The 20,188-nt window shown below is 47.5% G+C and overlaps 1 protein-coding gene and 2 long non-coding RNA genes across 5 annotated transcripts; 1 reads left to right on the plus strand and 2 right to left on the minus strand.

The window, feature by feature from the left end:
* The first annotated feature begins 1,215 nt into the window (after positions 1-1,215).
* On the plus strand, positions 1,216-19,785 carry si:ch211-63o20.7 (Serine/threonine-protein kinase pdik1l-B-like). 2 transcript variants are annotated; one of them, XM_052524336.1, is made up of 4 exons: positions 1,216-1,427; positions 2,707-3,572; positions 7,919-8,159; positions 18,705-19,785. In XM_052524336.1, exons 2-4 carry the CDS (start codon positions 2,787-2,789, stop codon positions 18,941-18,943), a joined length of 1,266 nt encoding a protein of 421 aa, XP_052380296.1. In that variant the 5' UTR covers positions 1,216-1,427; positions 2,707-2,786; the 3' UTR covers positions 18,944-19,785. The 2 variants fall into 2 exon arrangements, with proteins under 2 accessions (XP_052380296.1, XP_052380297.1); XM_052524337.1 differs by lacking the exon at positions 1,216-1,427 and adding an exon at positions 2,350-2,472.
* On the minus strand, positions 11,542-14,447 carry LOC127931475 (uncharacterized). 2 transcript variants are annotated; one of them, XR_008141354.1, is made up of 3 exons: positions 14,308-14,447; positions 13,944-13,999; positions 11,542-11,896 (listed from the first exon to the last, which is right to left on the minus strand). It is a non-coding gene; the product is annotated as an uncharacterized LOC127931475 (long non-coding RNA). The 2 variants fall into 2 exon arrangements; XR_008141353.1 differs by lacking the exon at positions 11,542-11,896 and adding an exon at positions 13,729-13,775.
* Positions 14,494-15,719, minus strand: LOC127931476 (uncharacterized). Its single transcript, XR_008141355.1, has 3 exons — positions 15,419-15,719; positions 15,141-15,196; positions 14,494-14,697 (listed from the first exon to the last, which is right to left on the minus strand). It is a non-coding gene; the product is annotated as an uncharacterized LOC127931476 (long non-coding RNA).
* Positions 19,786-20,188: the final 403 nt, after the last annotated feature.

The raw sequence follows: 20,188 nt of genomic DNA on the forward strand, positions 1-20,188 counted from the left end.
AAGCATCGATCATCATGTCATCATGAGTAAGATTTATTTTTTATTTTGGAAAGGAGTCATTGATTCATTTTTTGAGGTATTTGAGTTGTTAGAAACATGAATACTTAAATACATTTCATCAATCTTACATGATTTCCAATTATTATTTCTTAATTCAATCGTGTTTGAGTAACACAAGTAAATATGTAATAATCACTTCAAGTAAAAAATAATCTGTTTCCATTAGGTGTAGCCTAACTACTGTCCAACATCGAATTAAGTATATATTATTAGCACCTTTACCACTCTGAAATTCACAATTGATTTCATCTCTAGCCTAACATCTACTCCGATTTCAGAGCACTCTCGTCTGTGTGCCAGACTGCAGAATAACTGATGAATTTATAAACGCTCAACACCTGTTGAATATGGCCGGTGTCAGTAAACTTTGGCAAAAAAAGCCACCACCATTTATTGCATAATTAATTTTATTGGCGCAAAAAGATCCCACCATGTAGGGTGTGTTCCTAAATTAAATCTGGAGTGCCAGAGTGCCATCTGGCTGTAAATTCAGCACGGTCAGATTGTCCATTCATAAAGCATTGGACCCTTCAGAGGGCACACTGGATTCTCTGGCTGAAGAGTAGGCTTGATCCGAGCATTCTGACCTCACAACTGCGGTCAAGCACCCAGGCTGACGGGCTAACTTGCTAGCTACTTACAGACACAAATTACTCAGCCCATTTTACTCGCCCTAGCAGAACCGGTTAGGCTGTTTTCATGTTATCCAGAGCGTTGATGGCTAAATGTGACGCTTGCAACAATTTAATTGCGCTTTTTTGCCGATGTTTACTGACGCAGAGTGAATAAATTATATGTCGGCATATATAAAATTGTACCGAAACAACCTGTTTCCATCACAGATATCGTGATTATTTTTTTGTATACAGTATGACTTTACTCGCATAAAAACTGGATGGAAACGTGACTACTGACAGTCAATAAACAAAGTAGACTACCCAGCTGCTATTGATTGCATTGGTGTTTATGGGAGACACCCAGTTAACGAGACCGCAATTGACACTTTTATTTCAACAGCAAACACTGCCTGAGTGAACTATCTTCATTTATCCGCCATTTTGATTAAATTATATGAAACGTTCTGTCATTGGACATTTCGAATTATATCAAACATGCATCTTCGTTGATTGGCCAATGATACACGTAAACGTTGTCGTTTTACGTACGGTTCTGTAGCCTATCACAGCGCACGTTTGTCTAAGAGCGGGACGTTCCAAAGGGGAGAGGAAAGTTCTGCAAATCCATCTTTGTTTTCATTTGACTCGAAGATGTTGGTGTCCTTTTCAGATTCACCTCTTAGTCAAATTAACAGATACACATAGTTATAATGAACTTTTAGTGAAAAAATATAAATGAACTCTATGGGGGTAAGTGTAATTTACTTAATGTAACTAAATTCAAATGTCTCGATACGTTTAGCAAGCTAACCAGTTAGCCAACCGTAACTCAAACGAGGACGCTCGGTTGTTACGGTTACCAAGACAAGCGATTTAAATATGCAAATCTGGTAAATTTATTTTTGAAAAGTGGAAGTCAGTTGGAAGTACATTACTGTTGTCAATTTTACTATAGTCAGTAAAATTGACAAAATATCAGCTAACGTTATCTAGTTAGCTAACTTCTTTAGCTACTGTTAATGCCTGTTAGCAAACAACATGTTGACAAGTTAGATACATTAGATAATTATCGCGGGCTTCTAGGTAGCTAACATTTGACCATTCAAATGGATGGTAGATGTTAGTCAATATGAGTGCATAACGTTACATTTTCGTGCATATATTTTCATATTGTCATCTAAAGGCATTGTAGTGCAGACACTACTAGCATTGGTGGTGGAACATTGTTTCATAAAGAAAGTATGCGTATACTTTCCCTGTTGTTTTTCACCATTAAATCGAGTTAAGGAAGAAATCGACGCATTTGCAGCTGAATATAAGGTTTATTTATGAACGGTCCACGGGAGATCCGATTGTATAACCAGTTGAATACTATGTCTTTGGACTGTAAGATGACATGACTAACTCCATCTACAGGCCTTTGGGCTATTCACGAAATCCTCTTGTCTAAACGCAAATACGCCTTTTACTCGATACAGTTTTGGAAACATTTATAACTTTTTAACATTCATATACGCGAGAAATAATGTTTCAAATTCAAAATATACAGTTAATGTTCACAGTTTAGTAAAGTTGTATTCTGGTTGCACAACGCAGAGGGCTCCACATTGACATGCTTGGTTGACGGTAGGTGAAGGTGGGAGGTCCTGTATAAACACAAACTTACTTCCTTGACAACTTCTTTCGGGTGCAACCAGGATGCAACTTTGCTTAACCATGTACATTTAGCTGTCTTTTGTATTTGAAAGATTATTTTCACTGTTAACTTCCAGATGTTTCTAAAAACGTATTGCAAGTGAGGATTATTAACGTTTCTAATTGTAGTGGGATTGTAGTTCACATGGTCCCAGCTGCCCTCCATACAATCAGCTGATAACCCAAAAGGGTGTATGCTGGAAGCACCTTTGTGTTTTTGAGAGCTACTTGTTGCTAAGCTTATTTGCTCTAACAGGAAAGACTGAGATCATATCACGTCTCATCAATTTCATGATAGCTACAACTAGCTAACAATATTTTTGTCATTTTGCAGACATGGTAAACTCAAACACTGACTTCAAACCAAGAATCTAAGAACAAACCAAGTTACTGTTTTATATAGTGAGTCAGAAGATGGAGGAGTTGTACACCCTTGAGAGGGAGGTCGGACGAGGCAGTTACGGGGTGGTCTTCGAGGGCCACATGGCTAAAACAGGCGAGCGGGTTGCCATAAAACGCCTGCCCTGCAGTAGCCCAGAGTACATCGAGCTTTACCTCCAGGAGCTGTGGGCTATGAGAGCCACGGCCAAGAACCACCCCAATGTCATCGCCCTCCATGGCTGCCTGCTGCAGACCGGACCCAAGACCCTGCAGCCCCTCAGGCCAGGCAGGCTGCCTCTGGACCTGGTGGAGAGCGCCCTAAAAGGGAGCATGGTGGGGATAAAGCAGAGCCAGGAGGAGAAAAGGACTAAGTCAGACTCCTCCCAGTCTAAAACTAAGAACAGAACTAACTCAGGTGGTCTCTTCAGAACCAAGAGCAGATTGAGAACTAACTCCGAGTCAGACTTCTTCATGTCCAAATCCCAGGAATCAACTAACTCTGACTTATCCATGTCCAAAACGCCTGTGAGGAAAATTTCTGGCCACTCCAGGCACAGAAAGAGACCAGCCCCCACAGGAGAGAAGGAGAACCATGGTCCCAGGCGCTGCTTGGCCCTGTGGCTGGTGATGGAGTACTGTGATGGGGGAGACCTGAACCACTACCTGTTGTCCAGACCTCCAGGAAGCAAGAGGAACCACAGTGTGGTCCAGCAGCTAAGCTCAGCCATGGCCTTCCTTCACCGCCTCCGTATCGTACACAGAGACCTTAAGCCAGACAACGTGCTTGTCTGTCTCACACCTAACGGGCCTCTCATCAAGGTAGGTGCACCAAAATTCAAAGGGAAGGGAAAGGGGTGTGCGCGTGCTAAGAAGATGAACACTTCAGTGTAACCACGGTCCCAACTGAACACTTCAGTGTAACTAAATCAAATTTTATTTGCCGAATACTACCTTACCGTGCTTACTCACAAGGCCTTAACCAACAACAATGCAGTTAAAGAAATATACTTAAGAAAATATTTACTAAATTAACGAAAGTAAAATACAAGATGAAGTTACACAATAAAATTACATAACAATGAGGATATAAACCTTGGGTACCGGTACTGAGTCAATGTGCAGGGGTACAGGTTAGTTGAGGTAATATATACATGTAGGTAGAGGTAAAGTGACTGCATAGATAATAAACAGTGAGTAGCAGCAGTGTAAAAACAAAGGATGGGAGTTGTCAATGTAATTAGTCCTGTGGCCATTTGATTAATTGTTCACCAGTTAAGAAGCTGTTAAGGAGCCTTTTAGACCTAGAATTGGTGCTCCGGTACTGCTTTCCATGCGGTAGCAGAGAGCACAGTCTATGACCTTCCTCTGACACTGTTGTGCGCTCTTCACGACTGTCTTGGTGTGTTTGGGCCATGATAGTTTGTTGGTGATGTGGACACCAAGGAACTTGAAACTCTCGACCCGCTCCACTTCAGCCCTGTCGATGTTAACAGAGGCCTGTTGGGCCCTCCTTTTCCTGTAGTTCAGGATCATCTCCTTTTGCCTCGATGACATTGAGGGAGAGATTGTTATCCTGGCACCACACTGCCAGGTCTCTGACCACCTCCCTATAGGCTGTCTCATCGTTGTTGGTGGAGTTGTGCCTGGCCACGCAGTCGTGGGTGAACGGGGAATACAGGAGACGACTAAGCACGCATCCCTGAGGATGCGTTGAGGATCAGCATTGCGGATGTGTTCTTTCCTACTCTTACCACCTGAGGGCGGCCCGTCAGAAAGTCCAGGATCTAGTTGAAGAGGGAGGTGTTTAGTCCCACGGTCCTTAGTGATGAGCTTTGTGGGCACTATGGTGTTGAACTATGTTTATTTATTTATTTTTTAATTTTTACCCCTTTTTCGTGGTATCCAATTGTTTTGATAGCTACTATCTTGTCTCATCGCTACAACCCCCGTATGGGCTCGGGAGAGACGAAGGTTGAAAGTCATGCGTCCTCCGATACACAACCCAACCAAGCTGCACGGCTTCTTAACACAGCGCGCATCCAACCCGGAAGCCAGCCACACCAATGTGTCGGAGGAACCCCGCTGTGCACCTGGAAACCTTGGTTAGCGCGCATTGCGCCCGGCCCGCCACAGGAGTCGCTGGTGAGCGATGAGACAAGGGTATCCCTACCGGCCAAACCCTCTCTAACTCAGACGACGCTAGGCCAATTGTGCGTCGCCCCACGGACCTCCCGGTCGCGGCCGGTTACGACAGAGCCTGGGCGCGAACCCAGAGTCTCTGCTGGCACTGCAGCGCCCTTAACCACTGCGCCACCCCGGAGGCTGTCGATGCACTTATTGATGAAGACGGTGACTGAGGTGGTATACTCCATGCTGTTGGGATGAATCCCGGAACATATTCCAGTCTGTGCTAGCAAAACAGTCCAGTAGCGTAGCATCCGTGTCATCTGACCACTTCCGTATTGAGAAAGTCATTTGTACTTCATGCTGTAGTTTTTGCTTGTAAGCAGGAATCGGGAGGATGGAATTATGGTGAGATTTTCCAAATGGAGGGAGAGCTTTGTCCGTGTCTCTGTGGAGTAAAGGTGGTCTAGAGTTTTTTTTTTTTTTTTTTTTCTGGTTGCACATGTGACATGCTGGTAGAAATGAGGTAAAACAGATTTCAGTTTACCTGCATTAAAGTCCCCGGCCACTAGGAGCACCGCTTCTAGATGAGCATTTTCTTGTTTGCTTATGGCCTTATACAGCCGGTTGAGTGTGGTCTTAGTGCCAACATTGGTTTGTGGTGGTAAATAGACTGCTCCGAATAATATAGATGAGAACTCTCTTGGTAGATACACTACCTCAGGCGAGCAGTACCTCAATACTTTTTAAATATTAGACATTGCGCACTTTGTCCCGCTGATGCACTGTCATGGTCATTTCCTGTATTACTAAGTGAAAGGAGAGTTTACAAACCACACACAAGTCAGAGTTATACTTTAAACTTCATCTTTTAATAATATGAGCTTCACCATAGCCCTGTGACTCTCAGATCAATTCAGTGTCTATAAATGAATTCTGAGAGAGTCAACATAATGGCAACTGAGATCTTTTATCGCAAAGATCCACCCCCTAGTCGACATGACAAACCACAGATAATAGGAACTGTTCACAAAGAAAGACTTTTACTTGAGAGAGGAGTATCCCATAGCCAGACAGCATTAGCTATAAATTATTGTTCAGTTTGCTCTCCTTAAATGAGGTTCTAATCTCGTTCTTGGTACTTCATATTACCAAAACATTACCTCATCCAATGGCATATATCAATCGTCAATTCCAGATATTCCCATCTCAAATACAACCCACCCCTGGACAAACTCTGAGAGGAGTGAGCCTCTAGGTCATATACTAGGTCAAGATAAGTTTCAACATCAGAGGGGACATACAATGGTTTCAGAAACTGCCATACTCCTCCCCCCAATGGGAAAAGGAGGGAGTGACTGGAGTACAGACATTGTGGAGCCCTTCACATGGTTTAACATATACACTCACATATGAAGACAATCCTGACCTCTCCCCTCTCAGGGCCCCAAGGGACTTTTTCCACATAAGCATATTATGAAAGTAAATAAAACGTCTTACTTATCAATGTTACCTAACTAATTCTGATTCAGCCATGACAGCACGGAAACCCAGCCAGCGCTATATTATCCGTGTCTTCATTCAGCTACTACCCGGTGAAACATAAGATATTACAGTTTTTAATGTCCCATTGGTAGGATAGTCTCGACCATAGATCATCCAGTTTATTCTCCAGTGAGTGCACGTTGGCCAATAGAACCGATGGTAGTGGTGATTTACTAATTCGCCTCCGAATCCTCACAAGGCACCCCAAACATTCTCCCTCTGTATCTCCGCCTTTTCTTCATGCGAATGACTGTGTATTTGGGCCTAGTCTCCGGAAAGCAGTATATCCTTTGCGTCGGACTCATTAAAGGAAAAAATCTTTGTCCAGTTTGAAGTGAGTAATCGCTGTTCTGACATCCAGAAGCTTATTTTGGTCATAAGAGATGTTAGCAGCAACATTTATGTACAAAATAAATTGGAAACAACGCAGTAAAAAAAACGACTAAATAATACGGTTGGTTAGGAGCCCGTAAAACGGCAGCCATCCCCTCCGGCCCCATGACATGTAGGGTCCTACATATAGGGACAGAGATGATGCAATCCCCTCCGGCCCCATGACATGTAGGGTCCTACATATAGGGACAGAGATGATGCAATCCCCTCCGGCCCCATTACATGTAGGGTCCTACATATAGGGACAGAGATGATGCAATCCCCTCATTACATGTAGGGTCCTACATATAGGGACAGAGATGATGCAATCCCCTCATTACATGTAGGGTCCTACATATAGGGACAGAGATGATGCAATCCCCTCATTACATGTAGGGTCCTACATATAGGGACAGAGATGATGCAATCCCCTCATTACATGTAGGGTCCTACATATAGGGACAGAGATGATGCAATCCCCTCCGGCCCCATTACATGTAGGGTCCTACATATAGGGACAGAGATGATGCAATCCCCTCATTACATGTAGGGTCCTACATATAGGGACAGAGATGATGCAATCCCCTCCAGCCCCATTACATGTAGGGTCCTACATATAGGGACAGAGATGATGCAATCCCCTCATTACATGTAGGGTCCTACATATAGGGACAGATATGATGCAATCCCCTCCGGCCCCATTACATGTAGGGTCCTACATATAGGGACAGAGATGATGCAATCCCCTCCGGCCCCATTACATGTAGGGTCCTACATATAGGGACAGATATGATGCAATCCTCTCCGGCCCCATTACATGTAGGGTCCTACATATAGGGACACAGATGACGCAATCCCCTCCGGCCCCATAAGATGTAGGGTCCTACATATAGGGACACAGATGACGCAATCCCCTCTGGCCCCATTATAACACCGTTGTACTGAACACCAGTGTAGCCACGGTCCCAATTGAAAAGTACATAGAACATTTCTTACAGTTTGTCTACTAAAAGGGTGAAAGGGTTTTAACAGCCAAACACAGACAGTTAATTTAAATCCTCAGCTTGATACTGTACCAATTATTCACCTTCTTCAATCTTCCATTCCACACTATCTTCCTTTAGGTGGCTGACTTTGGCCTGAGTAAGATGAGCGTTGAGGAGGGCCATGGGGTGGAAGGAGACACCAGTCTGACCAGACAGCACTTCTCCTCTACGTGTGGCTCTGACTTCTACATGGCACCAGAGGTGTGGGGTGGCCTCACCTACACAGCCCAGGCAGACATCTTCTCCCTGGGGGTGATGTTCTGGGCCGTCCTGGAGAGACTCACCTTCCTGGAGGAGGGCTCCACACAGGAACAACTGGGTGAGTTGGAGGGAGGGAGGGAGGGCTCCACACAGGAGCAACTGGGTGAGTTGGAGGGAGGGAGGGAGGGCTCCACACAGGAGCAACTGGGTGAGTTGGAGGGAGGGAGGGAGGGCTCCACACAGGAACAACTGGGTGAGTTGGAGGGAGGGAGGGAGGGAGTGAGGGCTCCACACAGGAACAACTGGGTGAGTTGGAGGGAGGGAGGGAGTGAGGGCTCCACACAGGAGCAACTGGGTGAGTTGGAGGGAGGGAGGGCTCCACACAGGAACAACTGGGTGAGTTGGAGGGAGGGCTCCACACAGGAGCAACTGGGTGAGTTGGAGGGAGGGAGGGAGTGAGGGCTCCACACAGGAACAACTGGGTGAGTTGGAGGGAGGGAGGGCTCCACACAGGAGCAACTGGGTGAGTTGGAGGGAGGGAGGGAGGGCTCCACACAGGAGCAACTGGGTGAGTTGGAGGGAGGGAGGGAGGACTCCACACAGGAACAACTGGGTGAGTTGGAGGGAGGGAGGGCTCCACACAGGAACAACTGGGTGAGTTGGAGGGAGGGAGGGCTCCACACAGGAACAACTGGGTGAGTTGGAGGGAGGGAGGGAGGGCTCCACACAGGAGCAACTGGGTGAGTTGGAGGGAGGGAGGGAGGGCTCCACACAGGAACAACTGGGTGAGTTGGAGGGAGGGGAGAGGGCTCCACACAGGAGCCACTGGGTGAGTTGGAGGGAGGGGAGGGCTCCACACAGGAACAACTGGGTGAGTTGGAGGGAGGGAGGGCTCCACACAGGAACAACTGGGTGAGTTGGAGGGAGGGAGGGCTCCACACAGGAACAACTGGGTGAGTTGGAGGGAGGGAGGGCTCCACACAGGAGCAACTGGGTGAGTTGGAGGGAGGGAGGGCTCCACACAGGAACAACTGGGTGAGTTGGAGGGAGGGAGGGCTCCACACAGGAGCAACTGGGTGAGTTGGAGGGAGGGAGGACTCCACACAGGAACAACTGGGTGAGTTGGAGGGGGAGGGGAGGGAGGGAACAACTGGGCTCCAGGAGGGACACACAGGAACAACTGGGTGAGTTGGAGCAACAGGAAAGCAACTGGGTGAGTTGGAGGGAGGGGAGGGAGGGCTCCACACAGGAGCAACTGGGTGAGTTGGAGGGAGGGAGGACTCCACACAGGAACAACTGGGTGAGTTGGAGGGAGGGAGGGAGGGCTCCACACAGGAACAACTGGGTGAGTTGGAGGGAGGGAGGGCTCCACACAGGAACAACTGGGTGAGTTGGAGGGAGGGAGGGAGGGAGGGAGGGCTCCACACAGGAACAACTGGGTGAGTTGGAGGGAGGGAGGGCTCCACACAGGAGCAACTGGGTGAGTTGGAGGGAGGGAGGGAGGGAGGGCGGGCTCCACACAGGAGCAACTGGGTGAGTTGGAGGGAGGGAGGGCTCCACACAGGAACAACTGGGTGAGTTGGAGGGAGGGAGTGCTCCACACAGGAGCAACTGGGTGAGTTGGAGGGAGGGAGGGCTCCACACAGGAACAAATGGGTGAGTTGGAGGGAGGGAGAGCTCCACACAGGAAAAACTGGGTGAGTTGGAGGGAGGGAGGGAGGACTCCACACAGGAACAACTGGGTGAGTTGGAGGGAGGGAGGGCTCCACACAGGAGCAACTGGGTGAGTTGGAGGGAGGGGAGGGAGGACTCCACACAGGAGCAACTGGGTGAGTTGGAGGGAGGGAGGGCTCCACACAGGAACAATTGGGTGAGTTGGAGGGAGGGAGGGCTCCACACAGGAACAACTGGGTGAGTTGGAGGGAGGGAGGGCTCCACACAGGAACAACTGGGTGAGTTGGAGGGAGGGAGGGAGGGAGGACTCCACACAGGAACAACTGGGTGAGTTGGAGGGAGGGAGGGCTCCACACAGGAACAACTGGGTGAGTTGGAGGGAGGGAGGGCTCCACACAGGAACAACTGGGTGAGTTGGAGGGAGGGAGGGCTCCACACAGGAACAACTGGGTGAGTTGGAGGGAGGGAGGGCTCCACACAGGAACAACTGGGTGAGTTGGAGGGAGGGAGGGCTCCACACAGGAGCAACTGGGTGAGTTGGAGGGAGGGAGGACTCCACACAGGAACAACTGGGTGAGTTGGAGGGGGAGGGAGGGAGGGCTCCACACAGGAGCAACTGGGTGAGTTGGAGGGAGGGAGGACTCCACACAGGAACAACTGGGTGAGTTGGAGGGAGGGAGGGAGGGCTCCACACAGGAACAACTGTGTGAGTTGGAGGGAGGGAGGGCTCCACACAGGAACAACTGGGTGAGTTGGAGGGAGGGAGGGAGGGGCTCCACACAGGAACAACTGGGTGAGTTGGAGGGAGGGAGGGCTCCACACAGGAACAACTGGGTGAGTTGGAGGGAGGGAGGGCTCCACACAGGAACAACTGGGTGAGTTGGAGGGAGGGAGGGCTCCACACAGGAGCAACTGGGTGAGTTGGAGGGAGGGAGGGAGGGCTCCACACAGGAGCAACTGGGTGAGTTGGAGGGAGGGAGGGAGGGCTCCACACAGGAACAACTGGGTGAGTTGGAGGGAGGGAGGGCTCCACACAGGAACAACTGGGTGAGTTGGAGGGAGGGAGGGCTCCACACAGGAGCAACTGGGTGAGTTGGAGGGAGGGAGGGCTCCACACAGGAACAACTGGGTGAGTTGGAGGGAGGGGAGGGAGGGCTCCACACAGGAGCAACTGGGTGAGTTGGAGGGAGGGAGGGAGGGAGGGCTCCACACAGGAACAACTGGGTGAGTTGGAGGGAGGGAGGGCTCCACACAGGAACAACTGGGTGAGTTGGAGGGAGGGAGGGCTCCACACAGGAACAACTGGGTGAGTTGGAGGGAGGGAGGGAGGGAGGGCTCCACACAGGAACAACTGGGTGAGTTGGAGGGAGGGAGGGCTCCACACAGGAGCAACTGGGTGAGTTGGAGGGAGGGAGGGAGGGCTCCACACAGGAGCAACTGGGTGAGTTGGAGGGAGGGAGGGCTCCACACAGGAACAACTGGGTGAGTTGGAGGGAGGGAGGGAGGGCTCCACACAGGAACAACTGGGTGAGTTGGAGGGAGGGAGGGAGGGCTCCACACAGGAACAACTGGGTGAGTTGGAGGGAGGGAGGGAGGGCTCCACACAGGAACAACTGGGTGAGTTGGAGGGAGGGAGGGCTCCACACAGGAGCAACTGGGTGAGTTGGAGGGAGGGAGGGAGGACTCCACACAGGAACAACTGGGTGAGTTGGAGGGAGGGCTCCACACAGGAACAACTGGGTGAGTTGGAGGGAGGGAGGGCTCCACACAGGAACAACTGGGTGAGTTGGAGGGAGGGAGGGCTCCACACAGGAACAACTGGGGGAGGGAGGGTGTGTTTGTGTTGTCTCGGCCTGTGGCGGCCTATGGAAAACAAATCTATGTTGACTATCTGTGAAAAGATTCAGAGGGGTTAGTTACGCTAACCCTTGAATATGAATGCTCGCGGTTTCATTTTGGCTCTTCAGAGTCGGAGGATGATGAAGCAGTAGAATACAGACTGTCAGATTTAATTCTCTAAAATGTCTGGTGTCCACGAGCAGCTCTGTTGGAGGAAAACACTGCTACAGGTTTACTATAAAATATCTTCCTTCTCCACCTCCATTTATAATATCTTCCTTCCCCACCTCCATTATAATACCTTCCTTCCCCACCTCCATTTATAAAGCCTTCCTTCCCCACCTCCATTTATAATATCTTCGTTCCCCACCTCCATTATAATACCTTCCTTCCCCACCTCCATTATAATACCTTCCTTCCCCACCTCCATTATAATGCCTTCCTTCCCCACCTCCATTATAATGCCTTCCTTCCCCACCTCCATTATAATGTCTTCCTTCCCCACCTCCATTTATAAAGCCTTCCTTCTCCACCTCCATTTATAATAGCTTCCTTCCCCACCTCCATTTATAATGCCTTCCTTCCCCACCTCCATTATGTCTTCCTTCCCCACCTCCATTATAATGCCTTCCTTCCCCACCTCCATTTATAAAGCCTTCCTTCTCCACCTCCATTTATAATAGCTTCCTTCCCCACCTCCATTTATAATGCCTTCCTTCCCCACCTCCATTATAATGTCTTCCTTCCCCACCTCCATTATAATGTCTTCCTTCCCCACCTCCATTTATAATACCTTCCTTCCCCACCTCCATTTATAATACCTTCCTTCCCCACCTCCATTTATAATGTCGTCCTTCCCCACCTCCATTTATAATAGCTTCCTTCCCCACCTCCATTTATAATACCTTCCTTCCCCACCTCCATTTATAATGTCGTCCTTCCCCACCTCCATTTATAATGTCTTCCTTCTCCACCTCCATTTATAATACCTTCCTTCCCCACCTCCATTTATAATACCTTCCTTCTCCACCTCCATTTATAATATCTTCCTTCCCCACCTCCATTTATAATGTCTTCCTTCCCACCTCCATTTATAATGTCTTCCTTCCCCACCTCCATTTATAATGTCTTCCTTCTCCACCTCCATTTATAAAGCCTTCCTTCCCCACCTCCATTTATAATGCCTTCCTTCCCCACCTCCATTTATAATGTCTTCCTTCTCCACCTCCATTTATAAAGCCTTCCTTCCCCACCTCCATTTATAATACCTTCCTTCCCCACCTCCATTTATAATACCTTCCTTCCCCACCTCCATTTATAATACCTTCCTTCTCCACCTCCATTTATAATGTCTTCCTTCACCTCCATTTATAATGTCTTCCTTCTCCACCTCCATTTATAATACCTTCCTTCCCCACCTCCATTTATAATACCTTCCTTCTTCACCTCCATTTATAATATCTTCCTTCCCCACCTCCATTATAATGCCTTCCTTCCCACCTCCATTTATAAAGCCTTCCTTCCCCACCTCCATTTATAATGCCTTCCTTCCCACCTCCATTATAATGCCTTCCTTCCCCACCTCCATTATAATGCCTTCCTTCCCCACCTCCATTATAATGTCTTCCTTCCCACCTCCATTTATAAAGCCTTCCTTCTCCACCTCCATTTATAATAGCTTCCTTCCCCACCTCCATTTATAATACCTTCCTTCCCCACCTCCATTTATAATACCTTCCTTCCCACCTCCATTTATAATGTCGCCTTCCCCACCTCCATTTATAAAGCCTTCCTTCCCCACCTCCATTTATAATACCTTCCTTCCCCACCTCCATTTATAATACCTTCCTTCCCCACCTCCATTTATAATGTCTTCCTTCTCCACCTCCATTTATAAAGCCTTCCTTCCCCACCTCCATTTATAATACCTTCCTTCCCCACCTCCATTTATAATACCTTCCTTCCCCACCTCCATTTATAATGTCGTCCTTCCCCACCTCCATTTATAATGTCGTCCTTCTCCACCTCCATTTATAATACCTTCCTTCCCCACCTCCATTTATAATACCTTCCTTCCCCACCTCCATTTATAATACCTTCCTTCCCCACCTCCATTTATAATGTCTTCCTTCTCCACCTCCATTTATAAAGCCTTCCTTCCCCACCTCCATTTATAATACCTTCCTTCCCCACCTCCATTTATAAAGCCTTCCTTCCCCACCTCCATTTATAATACCTTCCTTCCCCACCTCCATTTATAATACCTTCCTTCCCCACCTCCATTTATAATACCTTCCTTCCCCACCTCCATTTATAATACCTTCCTTCTCCACCTCCATTTATAATACCTTCCTTCCCCACCTCCATTTATAATGTCTTCCTTCTCCACCTCCATTTATAAAGCCTTCCTTCTCCACCTCCATTTATAATACCTTCCTTCCCCACCTCCATTTATAATACCTTCCTTCCCCACCTCCATTTATAATACCTTCCTTCCCCACCTCCATTTATAATACCTTCCTTCCCCACCTCCATTTATAATACCTTCCTTCCCCACCTCCATTTATAATACCTTCCTTCCCCACCTCCATTTATAATACCTTCCTTCCCCACCTCCATTTATAATACCTTCCTTCCCCACCTCCATTTATAATACCTTCCTTCCCCACCTCCATTTATAATGTCTTCCTTCCCCACCTCCATTTATAATGCCTTCCTTCCCCACCTCCATTTATAAAGCCTTCCTTCCCCACCTCCATTTATAAAGCCTTCCTTCCCCACCTCCATTTATAAAGCCTTCCTTCTCCACCTCCATTTATAATACCTTCCTTCCCCACCTCCATTATAATGTCTTCCTTCCCCACCTCCATTATAATGTCTTCCTTCCCCACCTCCATTTATAAAGCCTTCCTTCCCCACCTCCATTTATAATGTCTTCCTTCTCCACCTCCATTTATAATACATTCCTTCCCCACCTCCATTTATAATACCTTCCTTCTCCACCTCCATTTATAATATCTTCCTTCCCCACCTCCATTTATAATGTCTTCCTTCCCCACCTCCATTTATAATGTCTTCCTTCCCCACCTCCATTTATAATGTCTTCCTTCTCCACCTCCATTTATAAAGCCTTCCTTCCCCACCTCCATTTATAATGCCTTCCTTCCCCACCTCCATTTATAATGTCTTCCTTTCTCCACCTCCATTTATAAAGCCTTCCTTCCCCACCTCCATTTATAATACCTTCCTTCCCCACCTCCATTTATAATGCCTTCCTTCCCACCTCCATTATAATGCCTTCCTTCCCCACCTCCATTATAATGCCTTCCTTCCCCACCTCCATTATAATGTCTTCCTTCCCCACCTCCATTTATAAAGCCTTCCTTCCCCACCTCCATTTATAATACCTTCCTTCCCCACCTCCATTTATAATGCCTTCCTTCCCCACCTCCATTATAATGCCTTCCTTCCCCACCTCCATTATAATGCCTTCCTTCCCCACCTCCATTATAATGTCTTCCTTCCCCCACCTCCATTTATAAAGCCTTCCTTCTCCACCTCCATTTATAATAGCTTCCTTCCCCACCTCCATTTATAATACCTTCCTTCCCCACCTCCATTTATAATACCTTCCTTCCCCACCTCCATTTATAATGTCGTCCTTCCCCACCTCCATTTATAATGCCTTCCTTCCCCACCTCCATTTATAATACCTTCCTTCCCCACCTCCATTTATAATACCTTCCTTCCCCACCTCCATTTATAATGTCTTCCTTCTCCACCTCCATTTATAAAGCCTTCCTTCCCACCTCCATTTATAATACCTTCCTTCCCCACCTCCATTTATAATACCTTCCTTCCCACCTCCATTTATAATGTCGTCCTTCCCCACCTCCATTTATAAAGCCTTCCTTCTCCACCTCCATTTATAATGCCTTCCTTCCCCACCTCCATTTATAATACCTTCCTTCTCCACCTCCATTTATAATATCTTCCTTCCCCACCTCCATTTATAATGTCTTCCTTCTCCACCTCCATTTATAAAGCCTTCCTTCCCCACCTCCATTTATAATACCTTCCTTCCCCACCTCCATTTATAATGTCTTCCTTCTCCACCTCCATTTATAAAGCCTTCCTTCCCAACCTCCATTTATAATACCTTCCTTCCCCACCTCCATTTATAATACCTTCCTTCTTCCCCACCTCCATTTATAATACCTTCCTTCCCCACCTCCATTTATAATACCTTCCTTCCCCACCTCCATTTATAATGTCTTCCTTCTCCACCTCCATTTATAAAGCCTTCCTTCTCCACCTCCATTTATAATACCTTCCTTCCCCACCTCCATTTATAATACCTTCCTTCCCCACCTCCATTTATAATACCTTCCTTCCCCACCTCCATTTATAATACCTTCCTTCCCCACCTCCATTTATAATACCTTCCTTCCCCACCTCCATTTATAATACCTTCCTTCCCCACCTCCATTTATAATGCCTTCCTTCCCCACCTCCATTTATAATGCCTTCCTTCCCCACCTCCATTTATAATGCCTTCCTTCCCCACCTCCATTTATAATGTCTTCCTTCCCCACCTCCATTTATAATGCCTTCCTTCCCCACCTCCATTTATAAAGCCTTCCTTCCCCACCTCCATTTATAAAGCCTTCCTTCCCCACCTCCATTTATAAAGCCTTCCTTCTCCACCTCCATTTATAATACCTTCCTTCCCCACCTCCATTATAATGTCTTCCTTCCCCACCTCCATTATAATGTCTTCCTTCCCCACCTCCATTTATAAAGCCTTCCTTCTCCACCTCCATTTATAAAGCCTTCCTTCTCCACCTCCATTTATAAAGCCTTCCTTCTCCACCTCCATTTATAATACCTTCCTTCCCCACCTCCATTATAATGTCTTCCTTCCCCACCTCCATTATAATGTCTTCCTTCCCCACCTCCATTTATAAAGCCTTCCTTCTCCACCTCCATTATAATGTCTTCCTTCCCCATCCATTATAATGTCTTCCTTCCCCACCTCCATTTATAAAGCCTTCCTTCCCACCTCCATTTATAAAGCCTACCTTCTCCACCTCCATTTATAAAGCCTTCCTTCTCCACCTCCATTTATAAAGCCTTCCTTCCCCACCTCCATTATAATGTCTTCCTTCCCCACCTCCATTTATAAAGCCTTCCTTCCCCACCTCCATTATAATGTCTTCCTTCCCCACCTCCATTTATAAAGCCTTCCTTCTCCACCTCCATGTATAATACCTTCCTTCCCCACCTCCATTTATAAAGCCTTCCTTCCCCACCTCCATTTATAATGCCTTCCTTCCCCACCTCTGTTTCAAGTGGGTTATCAACCTGAATGAAAATGTCTCTGTTACCGAAGACAATCCTGGATTTGAATATAAACCGGGGAACTAAGGCGTCATTATGTTGCCCATGATCTGGTGGGTGAATGGATGGGGTGAGTTGGGGAGGGAGGGAAACTTCCTGGGCCAGTAAAGTGCTCTGGATGGGCCAGTAAAGTGCTCTGGATGGGCCAGTAAAGTGCTCTGGATGGGCCAGTAAAGTGCTCTGGATGGGCCAGTAAAGTGCTCTGGATGGGCCAGTAAAGTGCTCTGGATGGGCCAGTAAAGTGCTCTGGATGGGCCAGTAAAGTGCTCTGGATGGGCCAGTAAAGTGCTCTGGATGGGCCAGTAAAGTGCTCTGGATGGGCCAGTAAAGTGCTCTGGATGGGCCAGTAAAGTGCTCTGGATGGGCCAGTAAAGTGCTCTGGATGGGCCAGTAAAGTGCTCTGGATGGGCCAGTAAAGTGCTCTGGATGGGCCAGTAAAGTGCTCTGGATGGGCCAGTAAAGTGCTCTGGATGGGCCAGTAAAGTGCTCTGGATGGGCCAGTAAAGTGCTCTGGATGGGCCAGTAAAGTGCTCTGGATGGGCCAGTAAAGTGCTCTGGATGGGCCAGTAAAGTGCTCTGGATGGGCCAGTAAAGTGCTCTGGATGGGCCAGTAAAGTGCTCTGGATGGGCCAGTAAAGTGCTCTGGATGGGCCAGTAAAGTGCTCTGGATGGGCCAGTAAAGTGCTCTGGATGGGCCAGTAAAGTGCTCTGGATGGGCCAGTAAAGTGCTCTGGATGGGCCAGTAAAGTGCTCTGGATGGGCCAGTAAAGTGCTCTGGATGGGCCAGTAAAGTGCTCTGGATGGGCCAGTAAAGTGCTCTGGATGGGCCAGTAAAGTGCTCTGGATGGGCCAGTAAAGTGCTCTGGATGGGCCAGTAAAGTGCTCTGGATGGGCCAGTAAAGTGCTCTGGATGGGCCAGTAAAGTGCTCTGGATGGGCCAGTAAAGTGCTCTGGATGGGCCAGTAAAGTGCTCTGGATGGGCCAGTAAAGTGCTCTGGATGGGCCAGTAAAGTGCTCTGGATGGGCCAGTAAAGTGCTCTGGATGGGCCAGTAAAGTGCTCTGGATGGGCCAGTAAAGTAGTGGCTCATTACTCCTCTGCCTCCTTTTGTTGTCTTCCAAGAGCCCATGAATGGATGACATTTCTACTAGGATCAAGATAATGGCTTGTTGTTGTTTTTTCTACATATAAACATGATATTTTTTCTGGAAAAAAAATGAAATACTGATATGTCCTGTACCAGTGTAGTCCCACAGGTGTGTATGTGTTTTTAAGGTGTCAGCTTGTTTCAGTTCAGCTGGCGCCTAGCAGAACTCGGCGAACCGAACGACTGTACCTTCATACTCTCAAGACCTTTTCTTGAAAAATGAGAAGAATACAGCAATAGTACTGTTTGGCCCGAATACACTATCTCAAAATTGTACGAATTAATCTAAGATGTCAAAAGTAATGACAGATTTCTTTAGTTATTTTTTTATCTTAGTTGCGCATTAAACACGCGTTTTACATCTAACTCCGATGTTTGGGGCGTAGACTTCGGCTCCGAACTTGCCTCCCAGAAAAGAAAAGGAAATGGTGTGCCTGAACATCCCGGGGAAAAATCCCCTCACCGAAGTCTAAAATGAACGCAAAAAAAAAAAAAAAAAAAACATCTCAAAGTATATGCACAAACTCTAGCCAACTGTTTTGACTGGGAAACATGCAGATACCTCAAAGGTGTTAGTACTGATATACCGAATGTTTCCCTACAGGTGCGTATGTGTGTAAGGCTCGCTGGCTGATGCCACTGGGCGAGGCGTTGTGTGAGAACCCAGACCTCCAGTTGTGCATCCCCATGAAGTCCCGGCGCGCCCCCCCTCTACCGCCCCCTCCTGGCCAGGCTGTCTGCACCCTGCTACTGGACATGCTGGCCTCAGACCCTGACGCCCGGCCCACCGCCTCCCAGCTGGAAGACAGGGTCCGCTCTGCCATGGAGGAGGACGCACAGTGACGGGTCTGCGTCCCAAAGGATTCCCTATATAGTGCACTACTTTAGACCAGGGCCCTTTAGGGTTTTAGTTAAAAGTAGTGTATTGTTACAGGGATATTGGACCCTGGTCAAAGTAAGTGCCCTAGATGGGGAATGGGGTGCATATTGGGATGCAGAGCTGGTGACAGAGCTTCTATATCCAATGTGCTGAACACTCATATTCAGTCTTATCTACTAGTGTGAGGGACCATGTTGGCGTTAAACCCACAACGTTGGGTTGATGTTGCCACCTGTCCGTACCATGCTAACCACTGATGCTTCTCTTCTTCTCATCAATATATTCAGTTGTATGTGGTCCCTACAAAAATATAACCCACAACCTTGGTGACCCAATGCTCTAGCCATCTAATGGTCAAAAGAAATGTATGCTGACTTGCCAGCACCATGCACGCACCAAGTCACCAGGAACAACTACTGCTACATAGGAACCTGGGGTTCTGTACCTATTCTTAAAGATGCTTTTGGGAAACCGGGCCCTAGTCTTCTGACTCTGAGGGAAGCTTACTGTTCTTTAGGCACATCAATATACCTTGTGAGGTGAGTGAGGTTAGGTAGGTAGGTGAGTGGTGTTTTTGTCTTCGATGCTACAAACAGTTTGGTTCGCTAGCCTATAGGCCTACGTTGTGGTCAGAAATGGTTTGCACCTAATATTTATTATTTCATTAATCATGGAATGTACTTGAATGATTGTAGCACTGCTTGAAGATACCACTTGACATATATATATATATATATACATGTATTAAACTGTAACATTTTATTTTAAGGGAATGTGATTTAATAAATACATTTATGGAGTTTGAGTCGGTCAGTGGTGTCTTTAATCAATATGATGCTCAGATTGATTTGATTTGGGGAGTTTCTCATTCTTCTCTGCAGATCCTTTCAATCTCTGTCAGGTTGGATGGGAAGCGTCTCTGCACAGCTATTTTCAGGTTTCTCCAGAGATGTTAGCTCGGGTAGTCTGGGCTCTTGCTGGGGCACTCAAGGACATTGAGACTTGTCCTGAAGCCACTCCTGCTTTGTCTTGGCTGTGTGTTTAGGATCGTTGTCCTGCTGGAAGGTGAACCTTCACCCCAGTCTGAGGTCCTGAGTGCTCTGGAGCAGGTTTTCATCAAGAATCTCTCTTTGATCTGTTCATCTTTCCATTGATCCTGACTAGTCTCACAGTCTCTGCTGCAGAGAAACATCCCACAGCATAATACT

Source organism: Oncorhynchus keta, chromosome 8 (genome assembly GCF_023373465.1).
Source record: "Oncorhynchus keta strain PuntledgeMale-10-30-2019 chromosome 8, Oket_V2, whole genome shotgun sequence".
Lineage (NCBI taxonomy): Eukaryota > Metazoa > Chordata > Actinopteri > Salmoniformes > Salmonidae > Oncorhynchus > Oncorhynchus keta.

Excerpts from the sequence above, each read along its gene's own strand:
- si:ch211-63o20.7 (XM_052524336.1), top strand. The coding sequence starts at position 2,787 with ATGGAGGAGTTGTACACCCTTGAGAGGGAGGTCGGACGAGGCAGTTAC. Across the intron at positions 3,573-7,918 it reads CTAACGGGCCTCTCATCAAG|GTGGCTGACTTTGGCCTGAG; the intron begins GTAGGTGCACCA and ends ATCTTCCTTTAG. Across the intron at positions 8,160-18,704 it reads CTCCACACAGGAACAACTGG|GTGCGTATGTGTGTAAGGCT; the intron begins GTGAGTTGGAGG and ends GTTTCCCTACAG.